Here is a 19389-nt window from a genome sequence, read left to right on the forward strand (position 1 = left end):
GATGTTCAGTTTCAGGGACTTTTCCCAAAGAGCCATTGTTAGTCTGCAGAGGGGATACGAGTGAGTGCCTCCTTGTTTGTTTATACACCACATGACAGTGGTGTTTGTCTGTCCTTATTAGCAGATGGTCTTGTTGAAGAGTTTTTCCAAAGGCTTCTATTGCATGCATCACTGCCAACATCTCTTTTTGATTTATGTGCAGAGGCATTTCCGTGGGAGTCCACTGACCTTGAATGCATCTGTCCTCCATGTGTGTGCCCCCCATCCATGATCTGAGGCGTCTGTTGTAATGGTTTGACTTGCTTGAACTTTGTTGAAAGGCATGCCTTCGTTTAAATGGCTTGCTTGAGCCCACCACAAAAATTCCCTTTGCAGGCATGGAATGAGTGGTATTACGTCTTCTAGGTTGTGGCTGTGTTGAGACCATAAGCTTTTTAGGTACCATTGTAGCTTTCTCATGTGTAGCCTTGCCAGAGGGATCAGAAGAATGCAAGATGCCATGAAGCCCAGGGCCTGCAGGATCTTCCTTGCTGTCAGCTGGGTTAGTTTTGCTAGGCTTTTGAAGTAATCTGGTAAATGCGGTTTCTCCTCTGTGAGGAAAGCCATTTGTGATTGTGTGTCCAGTTTTGCTCCTAGAAAAATTATCTTTTGGGATGGCAATAGTCTTGATTTTTGAATGTTGACTGTGTATCCCAAAGCCTGTAGCAACTGAATGACATAGTCCAAGTTTTTTATCAAGGTTTGTTTGCTGTCTGCTTGTATGAGGCAGTCGTCCAGGTAAGGGTATATTTGAATCCCCTGGAGTCTGCAATGTGCAACTACTGATGCCAGGCATTTCGTGAATACTCTGGGCGCAGTAGATAAGCCAAACGGCAATGCTGAGAATTGATAATGCTCTGTTCCTGCAAGAAATCTGAGGTATCTTCTGCAGCTGTGTCTGATTGGGACATGCAGGTATGCCTCCTTGAGGTCCAGAGTAACCAGCCAAGACCCCTTGCCCAGCATGGAAAGGAGTTGCTGTAACGTCAGCATTTTGAATTTTGGCACAATGAGAAAGGGGTTTAGAATGGACAAGTCCAGGATAGGCCTCCATTGCTTTTCTTTTCTTGGAACAAGGAACAGTTGTGAATAGAATCCCTGGCCTTGTTCCTGAGGAGGAACCTTTTCTATAGCTTTTATTTGTAACAGCTTTGAAACTTGTAAGAGAGCCTCTGCCCTTTGATTTTGTGGCAGGTTTGGCATGCCTTGTCTTGTTGGTAAGGTGTGGAAGTGGAACCTGTAACCTCTGTCTATTATGTCCAGAATCCATTTGTCCTTGGTTAAAATGTGCCAGTTCTTTGAGAATAAGGATAATTTTCCGCCTAGAGGTGCTTCTCTTTGAGCCTTGGTAGGCGGAGTGAAAGTCAAGTCATTGTGATTGTCCCTGTGGTGCAGGTGAACTCCCTGCGCCACTTCTTTGATTTGGTGGTTGCCATTGGCGGCCCCTGTAGGAGCCTCGGTATTGCCCTCTACCTCGAGCACGCCTGTTTTTTCCCCTTTGAAACTTGTCTGAGTCTGGAAAGGACCAATTCTTTGAAGGCCAATTCCTGCTGAATCTGGGAGGCTGAACCTGGAGGAAATCCTTGACAGTCTGTACTGATTTTGCCTTTTCCTCAATAGACTTCAACACATCCTGTGCATTAGCACCGAAAAGCTTCTGTGTATCCAGAGGTGCATCCAGGAGCTTAACTTTAACATGGTCTGGCAGTGGCTGTTCTTTCAACCAAGCATGTCTACGTATAACGGCCCCTGTCATGGCTGCCCTACATGAAGCTTCCAATGCATCATAACCACACTGAAAAAAATGATTGCTAACCTGCTGAGTGTCATGAACCAAATCCTGCAATGCCTTCTATAGGCTCAGGAGAGGCTAACCTTTTCTGCAAATCATCCATTAAGTAATCCTGGTACTGAAACATATGAAAAAGGCAGTTGAGTGACCTCATGGCAAGGGTGGAAGAGGTATAAACTTTTTTGCCCCATCTCTCCAGGGACCTAGCTTCCCTGTCAGCGGGCAGAGGGTTTTTGGCCGAGGAAGTAGCCACTCCTTTGGGGCCCTGTGAAATAGTTTCTAGATCCACAGAGTGGGCCTTAAAGAGATGCTTATGGGTTTCAGGGACCCTGTAATATCTGTCTGGCTTGACAGGAGCAGGAGGGAGAGAATCAGGCGAAGCACTGGAGTCTGAGTATACATCATCAAGGACATCCAACACTGGAGGAATAGCTAAAGGTCTGTGTTGGGGTAGCTTAAGGAAGGTGCGTAGCCTTTTCCTGGAGTCAGAAAATTCCTGACCCTGCCACTGAAAATGTTCTCTCATGGAGTGGAGAACTTCACCAAAAGAAATATCCTCTGGAGGGGAAGCAGAGGGAATTGAATCCTCAGCATCCGAGTCCTCATAGGCCTGGAAGGATTCTTCCTGGGTATCTGAGTGCTCTGAATCCCCAGAGGCTTCATCTGAAGAGAGGGTGTCTGTCTGCTCAGTTCTAGGCCTTTTATCTGCAGGTTGCTGAGAACCTCTGTCTGGGTGCGGCTGAGAACCCCTGATAAGAGAGATTAGATCTGCAGCAAGAGTCATAATCTGTCTATCAGAAGAGGGGCCCTGAGAAGTAGATTTAGGATGGGCCTTGGCCTGGCTGGCAGCCTTAGCACGTGCAAAGGCCTTGATGGACATGGATACCGGAGGCCTAGCTGCCCCACGTGCAGGGGTAACCTTGTCCACAGGAATGGCGTCGGGTAAATCTAGAGCTTCGGTTTCTGGAGGAAAATCAACAACAGGCACCGTTGAAATCTCCGGGACCGAAGAACGCGTTAAAGCGGTGTCGTCGGCCTGGGGCGGTTGAATTACCGCTTCCGAAGGGACCGATGCACTCGCGGAGGGCTTAGGCGTGGTATCGGTGGACGACGCGGGCCGAGGATGTCGGTCCCGGTCCTTGCGTTTTTTGGTAGAATGTGCTGTCGGTTGTTCCGACGGCATGATATAAGCAAAAGATTCGCCAAAAAAGTCTTCGGCAAATTTTGCCCGGCGCCTGAGTGTGCGCTTATTAAAGCAAGCACAGGCCGAGACGTCATGGTCTGGGCCCAGGCAAGGGAGGCAGTAAGAATGGAAGTCCTTATGAGGTATTTGTTTACCACAAGACAAACAATTATTAACTTTTTCAATTCTTTCTGACATCGGCTGAGGCAAGAAAAAATTTTCCCAAACGGGGTACTTAGCTTTTAGATGACTTCGGTAACTGAAAACACAGGAGCTGACCGACCGGCACTTGCGAACTGCTTCTGCTTTGGGCACCGCGCGGCAAGAAAGGCTGAAAAAGATGACGTCGGCGGATGCCTTTATACTTCAGCCGCTCTGATGTCGGGGAGGAGGCGACAACGGCCGACGCCGGACCCAGACTTTGGAATCTGGCCGACCGAAGGGCTGCCTGAGGCAGGACAACCCATATGTCAGGACTGCAGTTGCATTCTTGAAGGGCATCCAACAATGTTCTCATCCCTCTCTAGTCCTCTGTTATTATGCCTGTAACTGAATACAATGCTCCCCTTTGACATTAATATATCCAAACACATTATCTAACCTGAATGACCTCAACACTTCCTCATTCAAGGGACTGAGTTCTATGTCTTACGCAAAATGGCTTACTCCTTTTTACGTCCTTTTTCTCAGTCTCATACCGTCTGCTATGGGGTGACTTTTGCCTAGCTTACAAAGTCTCATATGATTGTCTACAGTGACAGTCTATATATGCACACACACACACACACACACACACACACACACACACACACACACACACACACACACACACACACACACACACACACACACAGACACACACACACACAGACACACACACACACACACACCATGAAACACATTCATAGCAGAAACTCTAACTTCCACTGCAACATGAGCAGAACCTGATGCAGGGATAGATTAGTCTCCCAAAGACTTACTCTTCTATAGAACAGATGCCCTCTTCATATTAAACAAAGTATCTCACTAGCCATCTACAACCCCCACCTGGATGAATGGATGGGAAATTGCAAATGCACCCATAGGTTGGCCCCCCCAAAAACCTTCATGAAAAGGGATAAGTAATGAGTATTGCTTTGGCTAGGCTTCAAAGGTGGGTTAGATGAGAGCTCTGCCTGAGAATCCCCATCAGCTGTCCATGCCACTGCATGAGTCAGGCAGATAGGGAGCAGGCCAGCTTGCTGATACTGGAAGGCAGCTTACCTACTCCCCCAGGGAATACCCTCTGAATCCACAATCATTATCTGCATGATGGTTTTCACTTGGGTCTTTAGGAAGCACATACTACTGTAGCATGAGCTCAGCTGACACAAACCTCAATGGCTGAACACCTAGCATGCCTCCTAGGTATCACCCGTGCTGCAAGCCAGAGCTGCCTCCTTGTCCCTCAGGATAGGCAGCCAGGTCCTACAGGTATGCAAGCACTTTGAGGACCTTCGGTTGCCTGCACTCAGTCAGGGCTTTATCCCTCTATGCCACAGAGCTGGCTCCTATAATGCAACTCAGTTTTAAAATTGTCAAACTAAATTTATGTACTCACCATAATGATAGATCCATCTCGTCTCTCTCAGTCTGGTTCAGCTGTGGGTTAGCTGATCCATTTAGGAACACAGACTGGCCATATCCCATACACTTTAGCTCCCCGAGCACCACCTCCTCTATCAATTATGCCTTACTCAACTAAGAATACTTCAGCTACAGTTTGCACCTCTTTGCCTCAACTTGCAAAACACCACTCTAAAAGGAAAGACATTACAGACCTCACAAACAAGGTAAAACAATCTTCCCAACTCAATCATTTTATGAAGAAAGACTCGCCAAACAATCAGGCTGGGGGGGAGGGTTTGAACCAGATGGAGAAAGACAACACAGACCTATCGTTTTGGTAAGTGCATAACATTCATATCCGATGTTGTCCTTTCTGTCTGGATTCAACCTGTGGGACAGAATCCCCAGGATGCAACACCCATGAGCACTCTATGGAAGGGTATTCTGCAATATGGGGTAACTAAAAGAAGCACTAGATTGCGATTGAATGTTCAGCTTGTCGTGGGACACAACAGTGCGAGAGCCCACACAAATAGCAGCACACATATCCCATGAAGCTCTGCTGGACTTCCCCAGGATATACTTTGGAATCAGAACCTGCTACAAAATAACCCACTGTCAAAACCTCAAGGCCTCCTGACAAAATAAGACTGGGTCCCCCTTGTTTGTTCAAATACCAAATAACTGGCATATTATTTGTCTGAACTGAGATCCCACCCTTGGGGAGAATGCCCTGGAAAGCCTGCAACGCAAGGATGACTGGCCTCAAATTAGCCTCAGAAGCGGACCAGGTCTTTTGAACTGTAATCCCTTAGAAATGCCCACCCCAGAAGGGAGGTTTCCATTGTGATTGTGCCAGTCTCCCATTAACACAAAAGGAGACTGCAGCCACCACCTGATCTGATCTCGACATACATTTGTCAGAATTATGGGAAACTCCATTGGATGCAATAAAGAAGACCACTGCACTGTTAGAATACACTGCAGAGACCTCATGTGGTACTTCGCTAGAGGAACTAGACCGATGGAAGCCGACATAAGCTCCTACAGTTTCAAGAGAGAAGCCAAACGCTTTTCCTAAGAAAGCAAAGAGACAGCCTGAGACTGAAGACTCAAAACTCTGGACGCTGGCAGCTGCGCAGTTAAGGAAATAGTGTCCAAATGTCAATCTATAAATTCTAGGTGTCTGAACAGGATAGACACTTGACTTCAGTTGTGTAGTTCCTTGAGGATCATGGTCAACTACCAGGAGTAAGGTATCCCTAGTCATGGATAAAGGATGCTCTCTTGGGAGCAGTTTGGAACCAATTGTCCAGGTAAAGGAAGACTTGAAACCTCTGTAGTAGGGGTAGTAGGGAATCTTGATCTTTAAGAGGGGCAAATATTTTATCAGGCTTCTTGGGAATCTGTACCACCATATCAGGCTCCTTTCACACTCACAGACACCAAGTCAATAACTGCGTGTGTGTGTGGGGGGGGGGGGGCGGCACCCAGGAAGTGGAAGGACCCACACCAACGGCCTCCAAAAATACAGTCTCCTTCAGAGAAGGGGCTTCAGTGGTCCACCCCCATGCACAATGACAAAGAGGTTCCAACAGATCGCCAAAAGAGACTGCACCATGGGGGGATGTGTGGGACCCCTCTCAGAGGTCAGTATCCTCTGTGAGAGACTGCTCAGGTGAATCCAGGTGTTAGTCACTATAACAGGTGAGTCCAGGTCCTTCCTCTTGAACAAACCTTTCCCTGAAACTTCCCCACACCAGAGATTCCAGTTAAAAAAGGGGAAGAGGCAGGGGCCCCAGGCAGGGGTGGGGGCAGAATGGGAGAGTGAAGAGGGGTGAGCTGTCCCAAAAAAGATTGCAGAAACTGGCCTGCAGGAAGGGAACACAACCATCCATGATGACAGCAAACCCATAGGGCCCAAGGGAGAAAATCAAGGTGAGATAAACCAGGGCTGAAGAAATGAGGCAAAAGGTCATTTTTACAGGCACAGATGCAACTATCAGCTGCTCCAAATCCAAAGTACTTAGGTTGTCAACCAACACAGACAAGTGAGCTGATAAAGCCACGGAAGGGGGCATGGAGGTCAGTCTGGCAGGCAGGACTCTGCTGACTGGATCCGAACTAGAGATGCCTAGATCCAGGGTGGAGAAGGGGAGGATTCCAGCAGGAACTGCTGTGGACTAGAAGGTGAGAAATACGACCAAGCCCATCCTGAAGCAGCCCGCCTTGGAAAGAAAGGGACTAGGAATGCTTAAAGCCAGGGAAGGAATTTTCCATGAAATTAGTATCAAAGGCAACTGCCTCTGAGATGTCGGAGCCAGCAGAGAAGCAGAAGCAGCCGGGTATCCAAGAGTCTTAGGACCTTAGGATCCAGCAGACCAGACAGAGCACCAGAAGCAGGGGCAGGCCATGTACATTCTCCTTTAGAAGACTTGGGGTCCTCAGATTGGTGTGTACAACCCTTATCCGACTTGTCTCCCTTAGTGGGAGAAGAAGAATCGCCAGAAGGAAGGATGCCCTTTAACACTAACTTGGCTCTCCTCTCATTAATGGCTCAAGAGCTGAATCCCTCACAAATGAAGCAAGGCAACTCTAGACGGACGGCCCCCAAGCAGTAAACACACCTATCAAGAGCATCCTGTGAAGGTAGCTTATGCCCACATTCCACACACATTTTAAATTCCTTTGGATCCATGACAAAAACTTTCACACAGATTACAATATTAATTCCTATACAATAGCATACTAAATACAACTACTCACTACAGAAAAAAAAAACATTAAAGTTAACCTACAAGAAAAAGGTCTACAAACCCTTCAGACACACTATTCTCATCCTAAACCTACACTACTTAATCTAATCTAAGTCTACATACTACCTGTACCTAAAGGCACTACTAATCAGAGTAGAGGACTAAAGGGAGCAAAAATATGCTAAAACCAGCAGAAAAGGATAAGCTCTAGCTGACCAATGTTGGTACTGTTGTCCAGAAATGGCAGAAAAATAGATATGAGGTATTCTTAGTTAGGTGAGGCATTATGGGTAAAGGAGGCAGAGCTTGGCAAGCTGAAGTCTAAGGGATATGCATGATTTTTGATCAGAAGTAGATCCAATAACCCACATGTTGAATCGAGATGGAAAAGATAACATCAGATCTACTATTTTTAACCTTTTCATTAAATTCAGGCAAGGAAAGTGCATTACTTAAGTAGTCAGTATACATCTCTGCATTTCAGTCACACGGCATGTGTCTACTTACGGTTGTACATGGTGATAACATAGAGGCAGTTCAGGAGCTGTCTCTTGTATTCATGGATACGCTTCACCTGAAGATCAAACATGGAGTTGGGATTCACCTTAACTTTGTATTCTTTCTCCAAATATACAGAGAATTTTAATTTGTTCTCCTAGAAAACAAACAAAGGTAAATGCGGATGAGAATTTCCCTAAAAACAGAAAAGAAAAAATAATTTACAAGTTCAAAAAAATGTAGAACACTGCATTTTACATGCTAAGCAATCAACTTTCTTACCACCACAACAAAATAAACAGCTTAACTGTTAGCAGCACTATAGGCAACTATATTTTATTTCTTTACTTTGTTTGCAAGGACAGTGAACTGATCCAAGAGGATCCATTACAGCAATGGCCAGGAACAAACTGGCACAATCAAGTATCATGTGAATTATCTGAAATAAGGTAGCACTACTTTGTGCCTTGCTATATTCCTTCCCTGCACCCTATAGATCTTTCTGGTGGCTTTCCTCTAGATCCTTCCATCAGCCAAATGGTATTTTCTTTATATGGCCTTCAAAACTATATGTAGTACTCGGGTATATTCTAATCAAGGTCCTGTGGTGTGGAAGAATTACATCTGTTTCTGGGACTAATCCCCATGACAATACATCCCAGCATTCTGATGCCACTACTGCTCTCTCACTCTGGTCTTAATCAACACTCCAAGATAATTTCCTATTTCTTTACCATCAATTCCACTCCTTACTGCTGACACTTCAAACCATTGTTAAGTTGAGTACAAGGCAAATGGGTCTGCAGACCATTTCAAGCCTAGCCAAAAAACCTATTCAAAATTTCCCTCTAGTCTCAAGATGGGCATGACAAGATAGACCAAGAGAGAATTTTAAGCTGCCTATCCAATTACCTAGGTTTAAATTGAGGGTGGCAAGGGTGCTACTCTGCTTGACATGTACTGGAAGTTTGTTCCAGAGGTGAGGGAAATGTTGGGATATGGATCTATCAAGCCAATCTGTCATTCATCTAGTTCTACGAAGGAGTGGGAAAATCAGATAGGGGTTGGATCTTTCATAGCATGAAAGCCTAGACATTGAACTCCATGCACGAGCCTGTAACAGACGGAGTACAGAGAAAAGACTGCCAGTCTCTCCTGATAACTAATAATGTTATGCTGTCATTTCTCGCTTTCATTCTTGATGGTTGGGTTCGGAACAGAGCATCGGTTCCAACTCGGCCACATACTAAAGCTTTCACTGGCACAAGGCTACACCCTATCCCAAGATGCCTAGTGACTGTTAACCAGATCTCATTTGCCGCTTGAAGCTTTGGGATTGCATTTTCACTGTCTCAGGTTAAGTTTTGTCTTTTACTATTATATTAAGATAGTTTGGGTCTAATTCTTAGTACTTTAACCATTTTGAGGTAGCTTAATCTTCTGGTGTGTTTTTTGAGAGTAGTTGTTGGTTTTTCTGCTGTTTTTTCTGCTGCTTCCGTGTGTGGGCCGTCGTTCCCTCTCAGGTCTTTCTCCCTTTCCCGGCTGTTTCTTACTTCCCCTTTTTCTACAAATCCATTTAAGTTAGAGGATTCTTTGTTTTAGCCCGTTTTAGTTAGAGGGTTCTCCTTCCCCTTTCTTTCTCACTATCTTTATAAGGGTTCGCCATTTAAGTTAGAGACGTCTCCTCAGGTTACAGGAGACCATCGTTTAACTTGTTACATTCCAGTGACGCCTCCAGGTGCATCTGCAGTTACCTCCTACTGACGCCTCTAGGCGTCAACTATTGCTTGTTCATATTTGCATTAATAATTCCAAAACCATGCTGACAACCGCAGTGGTGCGGCGGTAGCGTTGTTGCCTCACAGCAAGAGGTTCTCCCATTCGATTCTCGGCTGGAGTGCGGGGAGTGCCTTCTGTGTGGAGTCTGCATGTCCTTCCCGCGGTTGGGTGGCTTTCGAAAGACATGCGTAAATGGGCGTGCCTTCGTTGTAGGTTGGACGTTGAGCTGGCACCTCAGCGGTAGTGAAAATCTACTGCCAATCATTAGCAGACCGGAGTTCCACTGTGGCGACCCCTAACCGGGAAAAGCCGAAAGACAAACAAATTCCAAAACCATGCTATGTGCAAGGTATCAGAAGATTTTTATCTTGAAGAATATATGACGGCAGACTCAATTGTGTAGATATTTGACCTTTGCCAATGATTACTTATTACTAGCTTCATTTTTTAAAGGCTCAAGCCACACCCACTAGGAGATAAAAGTACACACTCAAAAGAGCTGTACTGGAAGAAATGAGTTAACTTAGAGACCTCTCCTCTAACCCTTCCCTTTTCTTTCCAAAAAAACACTTGTTTTTTTACCTCCTGCTGTGTGATTTACCTTTAGTGTAGATTTACATTTAAATTGTGTTTTCTTCGTAGCACTAGTGTTTGGTTGTGACAGTTTTGCTATAATGTCTCAGGATTCAACCAAAAAGTCTAAACAGTCCGGGTTTAAGAAGTGTGACTCTTGAACATTGCTTAGGAGCCGTTCACCTGCAGGATTCCTGTCCTATATGCCATAACTTTTGCTCAAGGGTCCTGCAGGAACAGAAAAACAAGCTGATAGTCAGTGGTTTACTGAAAGGGCTTTTTAAGATGGCTGTGGAAGGGAATCAGGCCCTGAAATCCTCTGATACGTCCGCAAACAAATCAGCTTTGTTGGTTCCAAGTTCTGAGCCGACGAACAGACTTGAAAGACAAGCATCCTCGGATCCAAAGTCTATCGGGTCCAAGAAGTCTAACTCTCCCTCAGTTCCTTCTGCGTCTTCGGAACCATCTCGGAGCCAAAAAAGGAGCTGGTCCACTCGGTGCCACAGTCTCCTTTGCTGCAATCGGTGCCTGGTAGCCACAGATCATCCACCCATTCCTCTCAGTCTTCCAGGAGCTTATCGAACGACAATGTGGAGTGGGTGGTTAGGAGGTTGTTTCGGTCGCTTGCACTTGCAAAAATTCTCGCGAGCCCAGCCCAACCGGATGTGGAGCAGACTACCGAATCTGCTTTACCTTCCATTCCTCCTCCAACAAGTTCAGAGCCAGAGTGCCTGGTGGTCATTGTGGTGGAACAGTAGGCTCCAGGAATCACCCCCAGTATCTCAGTTCCGACATCTGCTCTGATCTTGTCCATGTTGTCTTCCATTGAGGGATCTGGGAGCAGACATTCCCTCGTCGGTTCCAGGGGGGCTAATCATACCCTTGTCGGACTCGATTCTTCCACACGAGGCTTCGGCGCAGGTGAGTTTGGCACCCACATCAGCCTCGGAGCCAAAAGCTCTCTCGGGCCAGGATCTGGGTGCCTTCAAGGCGATGAGGAGTATGCTTTCCTCAGAGACTGCTACACGCTCGGCTCCATTTGCTCTTCCCCAAAAAAGGGTCATTGTCAACCTCTACACCATCCCTCCAGCCCCAGTGTAGAGAACCAATGCCTTGGGATGCCCCAATGGGTGAGACCCTCTCTTCTGAAACCTCCCCGCAGTACCCTCCAAGGAAGTCCTTCGGAAGAGAACTTGTAGGAGGAAGCACCTAGACTCCAGAGTCTGTCACGTCGTATACAGACTTACAGGATTCAGAAGGGTCCCCACAGTCACCCCCTGAGGATGTCTCCATTTCAGACATCTTAGAGATTCTGAAACAGAGAGGTGGCTGGAAGATTCTCTCCCCTTCTGAAGTGGAGTCTGTATACCTAGAGGCGTTTGGTTCTTGAACCTTCATCTCTTGGGTGTCTCCGCCTTTCGACCAGCTCCTTGGTGTAGTCAGTCGAAAAGCGCGGGGCTCTCTAGAGTCGGTGGAACCAGTTCCGAGAAGGCCCAACAAATTTATTAAAGCCCTGGAGGACAAAATTTCTAACTAAAAGTGTCCCAGTAGATGCTATGGTGGCGGCGGCAGCCACCAAGAAGGAATTAGCCGAAACTTCTTCATCTGTCCACCCGCCAAATAAGGAGTCTCAAACGATGGACAGATACGGGGAGTGTATGTTCTCTTCAGCGGCCTTCACCCTTAGGTTGCTGAATTATTTATCCCACTTTTCTTGACTTCAGAGGCATCTCCTCAGGGAGCTAGGCGACATCCTCCAAGGTGCTACAGCTGGGGGGTACCCGACAAAGTAAATTCTCATCTTGTGACCTTAAACTCTATAACAAACTCCTCCATGTGCCTCAATTCTTATGTGGCCGATGGAGCGAGCAGGGCAGCAGGCACAGGAATAGCTCTGAGGAGACATTCCTAGCTGCATCTTTGTGAGTTTGCTGAACGCTTCAAGTCTTCCTATACTGATGCCCCTTTTGACGGCTCATCTTTGTTCGGGCCAAAAGTGAAAGAGACTCTTACGAACAAGATAGCAAAATTCTATCTGCCATGGGAGTATGTTTCTCCATCCCTACAAGACATTATCCCAAAAGTCAGAAGGGTGGAAAAATGTGGTTCCAGAAATCCAAAGGAGCTTCGCTGGTTGCACGTGGTGAATTTCCCCCCCCCGGGGCAGAGGGGGAAATAACAATGAAAGACGCCACCCTCATGGCAAAGGGGGTCCGCAGAATCAAGGTGACAAGAGATATGTTTTCTGGTAGGCCCTTCCAGCGCTCCTGAAAGGAGGCCCGCCTGTTCACCTGTGGAGGCAGTCGTGGGGGGGGGATTATCGCTCTACCCAAAAGCCTGGCTGGACATCACTCGAGACAAATTGGTACGGTCTATCATTTCCAGGGGATACAACATCCCTTTTTCTCTTCCACCCCTTCCAACAAGATCTACCCCAGACATAATCACCCAGTCAAAAGGATCTAGCAACCCTAAAAATTCAAAAGTTGCTAGGAAAAAAAAAAAAAAAAAAAAAAAGAGTCATCCAAGAAGTCCCCGGATCTGGAATTTACTCAGGGTTCTTTTTAGTTCCAAAAAAGACAGGGGAATTGAGACCAATTCTGGATCTCAGCAGACTGAACAAGTTGGTAAAGAAAATAAAGTTCCGGATGGTGACACTGCAGTCTATGCTCCCCTTTCTGGGACAAGCCAGTTGGATGTGCTCCATAGATCTTCATGATGCGTGCTACCATATAAAGATGGACAGGCGATTCAGGAGATATCTAAGCTTCTGGCTGGGAGCCAGTCATTACCAATTCAGAGCTCTGCCCTTTTGTCTCACTACAGCCCCCAGAGTGTTTACCAAATGCATGGCAGTAGTTCCGGCTCACCTGAGGCATCTAGGATTCCGGGTGTTTCCATACTTAGATGACTGGCCCCTGACCGCCACCACCGAGCATCTACTAACCAGGGCAAGAGACACCACCATTCATCTCTGCTCAGAACTAGGCATTACCATGAATTTCAAAAAAGCTGCCTTGTTGCCTTCACAGCATATCACCTTTATAGGGGCAGACAAACACAAAAGACATGGTTGAAAAATGCCTCATGAAAGAATTCAAATGCTACGCCATCGGGTGTCAATATTGCTCATGAAGGAAAAAGTGCAGGCAAAATTTGTCCTCAAGGTTCTGGGTTCAATGGCAGCTGCAATAACGTTAGTCCCACTGGTGTGTCTACATATGAGAATATTACAGTGGCTACTCTTTGCACAGTGGTCCATGCAGGATTTAACCATGTCACACAAGATTCTCATTACGAACACCTGTAAGAGGGACCTACGATGGCGGCTTCAGTCCATGCAGGTAACAGCAGGCAGACCATTTGTTCTCCTCCAACCAGTGGCTACAGTAACTGCAGACGCTTCTCAGATAGGGTGGGGGGGGGGCATTACCTGGAACAAACTGTCCAAGGGACTTGGCAAGAACACTAATACCACTTGCACATCAATGTCCTGGAGATGAGAGCGGTGCTTCTGGCGTTGCAAGCATTCCAGAGCTCTCTTCCGACAGGTACGATTGCAATACAAATACACAGTATGTCCGTGGTGTGGTACATCAACAAACAAGGCGGAACCAAATCCTACCCCCAACCCCCCCTCTGTCAAGAGGCTCAGAGTATGGCAATGGGCAATTTCTTCTCAACATTTTCTGACTGCAACGCACATCCCGGGGAAATCCAATGTGACAGCGGACAGATTAAGCAGGGCAATTCTTATGCCTCACGAGTGGTCCCTAAAACAGGAAATTGCGAACCAACTTTTTCACAAGTGGGACCAACCTTGCTGCGACCTCTTTGCCACATCCATCAAATCCAAATGCAGCAGCTACTTTGCACTAATCCCCCCTCCGGGGGAGTCACCAAGGGATGCACTTGTTCACGATTGGCCCCCAGGATTCTTTACACCCCCCACCCCCATTTCCATTAATACCCAAAGTCCTTCAGAAAGCCAAATCGTTAAGTCGCAGGCTAATTCTCATTGCTCCTTATTGGCCTCATCAGATATGGTTCCCCCTTCTATGGCCCCATCTTCAGGAGGAGCCTTGAATCCTGGACCAAGTGCCAGATCTTCTGACTCATCAGTCAGGAACGCTCCACCCCTCTCTTCAAAGCCTCAAGCTGACAGCTTGGTTACTCCACTTCCCATCTTAGCCAGGCTTCCAGAACTATCCCCGACAGTGCGACACATTCTGGTTTCGTCATGCAAGAATACAACTAGGAAACTTTATGCAAGCAAATGGAAGAGATTTTCTTGTTGGGCTAACAAAAACTATATGAACCCCTTTACAGCCCCTATATCTGCAATCCTGGAATTTTTAACAGAAACCTTTAATCGGGATAAAGCAGCAGCCACGGTACAAGTACAACTAGCTGCCATATCAAAACTACCACTTAGGAGACATGGGATCCAATATAATGTCCCACAGATTATGCAAAGCCTTTCTGAGGGGTCATTCCTTTTAAGACCTCCCATAAGAGAACCACCACATCCTTGGGACCTAAATTTGGTGTTATCTTCTTTAATTCTCCCTCTATTCGAACCAGCCTCCTCTTGCCCACTAAAGTTCCTATCTTGGAAGACAAAGTTTTTAACAGCCATTACTTCTGCTAGGAGGGTTTCAGAACTGCAAGTTCTGTCTATCCATCCTCCCTATTTGATTTTCCACAAAGACATTCTCTCTCATTACAAATCCTTCCTTTCTGCCAAAAGTATGCTCTGAGGCCAATTCAAATCAGTCTATTGAGCTACCTGTACTCTTCCCCAATCATGGCAACAAGGCAGAATACAAGCTTCACCAATTGGATGTCCATAGACAGTTACGTTTTTACTTGCATAGGACAAAGTAATTTAGAAAATCTGACCAACTGTTTCATTCTCAGAAAACAGAAAAAGAACTCCAGTTTCAAAAGTCACCTTATCAAAATGGCTTACAGACACCATTACTTATGTCTATAACTCTCAGCATAAACAGCTGCAAGGAAAAATTAGAGGTCATTCAACTAGAGCTATGGCGAATTCCACTGCCTTTCAAGCTAGGATCCCTTTGGATTCAATTTATGCTGCAGCTACACGTGTTAACCCCTCATACCTTTACCACTCATTACAACGTAGATGTGGCCTCCCGGAACAGGGCATCCTTTGGTTCCACTGTTCTGAAGAGTTTGTTCCCTTGAGCCACCTGAGAAAGAAGGTGCTGGGGACGCTGTCCCAACCATCAAGAATGAAGGCGAGATAGGACAACATAACATAAAGAAGTTATGTACTCACCATAACGTTCCATGTTTGTTGCCCATGATCTCGCCTTCATTCTTGCATCCCACCCTCCTTCCCCCTTCCTGGAGGATCGAGAGGAATTTTCTGAAATTGGCTGCAAGTTTCCTGATTCCCTTCATGCCATAGGAATTATGGGCAGAGGAGCTGTTGCAGTTATTATAATGGGTTGCATAGTCTAGTGATTAGTTTTCCTCAAACGAGATCTGGGTAACATGTCGCTAGGCATCTTGGGATAGGCTGTAGCCTTGAGCCAGTGAAAGCTCTCAAGCTTTAGTATGCGGCCGAGTCAGAACCAACCCAACCATCAAGAATGAAGACGAGATTATGGACAACAAAAGTACAGTTTTGTACCTACCATAAATGTAGATGTTTGAGTGTATACACTGCTGCAGTCATTACACTTGGGTTTATCCTGCCATCAGGCGGTTCCCCAGTCAGCCTGAGTTCCAAAGTCTTGGTCAGGCGTCAGTTGCTGTAGCCTCCTCCCTGACGTCAGTGCGACAGGGGTATATAAGATGCAGCAGACGCCATTTTCTTCAGTTTTTCTTGCCCCAGACGTCAGGTGCCTCTAAATATGTAGGCAATTCCAATTGCTAATGAAACATACATAAGAAAAGCAAGAAACAACTTACAGCTACCAGCAAATACTCCCCATACATAGTAAGGGTAGAAGACATAGGTATGTACCAGGCAGTAAGAGGGGAAGGAGGGAGGGTAACCTGGACTGCAAATATATACACTATACGAGTATACACTCGAACATCTACATTTATGGTAGGTACAAAACTGTACTATGTTCATCGTGTTACACTGCTGCAGTCATTGCACTTGGGTAGAATCCCAAAGCTGAGGAAGGGTGGCTGGTCCTATAAGGCATTAGGGGTGGCTATAAGGCCCTGCAGCACTGCAGTGGCGAAGCCAGCTCTGGATTTAGAGTATAGAGGCAGATGGTAATGCTTGGTGAAGGTGTGTACAGAACTCCAAGTTGCTGCTTCCAAAATATCCTTGGTAGGTACTCCCCTGAGGTAGAGGCAGTTGAAGTGGCTGTTGCCCTGGTGAAGTGAGATCTAAATGCTGCTAGGTACAGGTTTTCCATGGTATGTGTAGCAGAAACGTATACAATGTCCTATCCATTTTGAAATGGTCTGTTTTGAAATGGCTTTTCCCTGTGCTCCTGCAGCATATGCTACCAATAATTGCTTAGATTTTCTGAAAGCTTTGGTTTTGTCCAAGTAGAAGCGTAACTGCCTGTGAATGTCCAAAGAGTGCAGTAGTCTCTCCCCTTTATTCTGTGGTTTAGGATAAAAAGTTGGCAGATGAATAGTTTGGTTTAGAGCTACACTGGATACCACCTTTGGCATAAAATTGGGGTTAGTTCGTAAAGACAACCTGTCCTGGTGGAAAATGAGGAAAGGTTCCACTGCCATTAGTGCCTGTAATTCTGAAACTCTTCGTGCTGATGTTATTGCCAGGAGCAGAGTAGTTTTCCAAGAGATGCATTTTAATTCTGCTGTGTTGGCTGGCTCAAAAGGAGGTAAAGTTAGCTTCTCCAAAACAAAGTTGAGGTCCGAAGTTGGAGAAGGTGCTCTACGGGGCGGTCTTATGTTTTTAGCCCCTCTGAGGTACTGTTTTAACAGAGTATTAGAGAAAATTGGTGGAACCGTGTTGTAATGAGCAGAGATGGCAGAGGCGTGGATCTTGATGGATGAAAAGGAGAGTCCTTTGTCCAGCATCTCAGTTAAGTATTGTAGTATCTGAGGAATGTTTGAGACAAGAGGGTCAAGGCTGTGAGCTTGGTTCCATGCACAGAATCTCTTCCATTTATCCGAAAAGGCTTTCCTGGTACTAGGCCTTCTGGCCTCCAGAATGACATCCATAACAGCTTTGGAGAGAGGCATTGCTTGCTTGAATAAGGAATCTTCCATGCAGCTAGGTTTAAGGTCTTTAGCTGGCTGTGTAGTATTTGTTTGTTGTGCTGAGTCAGCAGATGTGGGATTTGAGGCAAAATCCAGGGTGATTCTTGTGCTAAGCTCCTTAAAATTGGGTACCAGTGCTGGCGTGGCTAGTCTGGTGCAATCAGGATCATCTTTGACTCTTCCTGCCTGTCTTTTGAGTACCTTTGGCAAGAGAGGTAGTGGTGGGAAAGCGTATACTTGTAGGTTCTCCCAGCTGAATGAGAGGGCATCCACTTTCCATGCTTGTGGATGGTAACTCCTTGTGCAGAATTTTTGTAGCTGGCAGTTTAATGGGGATGCAAACAGATCTATGTCCAGGCTCCACCATTTCTGTGTTATCATTCTGAATATTTGTGGATTCACCTCCCATTCGTGGGGATCCATGATGTTTCTGCTTAAGTGGTCTGCCAGTGTGTTTTTCTCTCCTGGCAGGAATTGCACTTGAAGATGAACTTGAAGGTTTATAGCTGTGTTCCATAAGGTCATAGCTTGTCTGCATAGGGGGTAGAAGTGAGTGCCCCCTTGCTTGTTTATGTACCACATAACTGTGGTGTTGTCTGTCTTTAGTAGTAGTTGTCCTGGATGCAGCAGGTCCTTGAAAGCTATAAGCACATTTTGTACAGCTAGCATCTCTTTTTGATTGATGTGAAGATGCCTTTGTTCTGCGGGCCACGTGCCCTGAATACATTTGCCTGCCATGTGCTCCCCAGGCATAATCCGATGCATCTGTTGTCAGTGTTTGCCTGGCTGTGGGTTGTGTAAAAGGCTGTCCCTTGTTGAGGTGACGAGCTTGAGCCCACCATTGAAACTCCTGTTGAAGGAAGGGATTAGTGGTATAACTGTTTCCAAACTTTGACAGTGTTAAGACCATACATTCTTTAGGTACCATTGTAGTTTCCTCATATGCAGTCTGGCATATGGAATTAGTAGTATGCAGGATGCCATGTAACCCAAGACCTGCAGAATTTTTCTTGCAGGGAGTTGGGTCTTTGTTGCCATCAATTGAAAGTATCGAGTCAGTTGTCCTTGCTTGTCTGGTGTGAGATAAGCCATCTGGGCCATTGTGTTCAAGCTGCCGCCCAGGAATATAATCTCTTGTGAGGGCACTAGTTTTGATTTCTTTTAGTTTACTGTGTAACCCAGGAAACTTAACTTTTTTACAAACGCCAGATGCTCTAGAAGAATGTCCTTGCTCTCTGCTTGAATCAGGCAGTCGTCCAGGTACAGATAAATTTGAATTCCTTTCTGTCTGCAAAATGCAATTACTGGTGCCAGGCACTTTGTGAAGACCCTGGGCGCAGTAGATAAGCCAAAGGGCAGTGCAGAGAATTGGTAGTGCATTGAACCATCTATGAATCTGAGTTATCTTCTGCAGTTTTGTCTGATGGGGACATGCACGTATGCCTCTTTGAGGTCCAAAGTCACGAGCCAAGTTTTCTTGCACAGCATGGGAAGAAGCTGCTGTAATGTCAACATTTTGAATTTTGGAACATCCAGGTAAGTGTTTAGAGATGAAAGATCCAGAAAGGGCCTCTGGGTACCAGAAAGAGTCTTGAGTAAAATCCTTGTCCTTGCTCCTGTGATGGTACCTTTTGAATAGCTCTCATATCCATGAGAGCTGTAATTTGTTTTTGAGCCTCTGCCCATTGATTTGGTGTCAGATTTGGCATTCCTTTTAACCTTGGCAGAGTGTGAAAGTGGAACCTGTAACCTTGAAATACAATGTTGAGAACCCATTTGTCTTTAGTGATCATTTGCCAATTGTGGTAGAAGAGTGCCAGTTTTCCTCCCAAGGGGGGCTGCCAAGAAGGATTTGTTTGGCAGCTGTAGTGAGAAGTCATTGGAGCTGCTTTTTATATGGTTGGGGCCTGTCTTCCCCTTCTTTCTGGCCT

General features: G+C 46.0%; 1 protein-coding gene across 1 annotated transcript in view; it reads right to left on the reverse strand.

The window, feature by feature from the left end:
* LOC122805677 (glycogen phosphorylase, muscle form) overlaps positions 1–19389 on the reverse strand; it is a 761024-nt gene that overhangs the window by 284662 nt on the left and 456973 nt on the right. The window contains exon 14 of the mRNA XM_044076012.1: positions 7886–8033. Within this exon, the coding sequence (XP_043931947.1) occupies positions 7886–8033 (148 nt within the window). The remainder of the gene's footprint in view (positions 1–7885; positions 8034–19389) is intronic.

The sequence above is a fragment of the Protopterus annectens genome, chromosome 6.part1 (genome assembly GCF_019279795.1).
Source record: "Protopterus annectens isolate FY-2018-M chromosome 6.part1, PAN1.0, whole genome shotgun sequence".
In the NCBI taxonomy this organism is placed as follows: Eukaryota; Metazoa; Chordata; order Ceratodontiformes; family Protopteridae; genus Protopterus; species Protopterus annectens.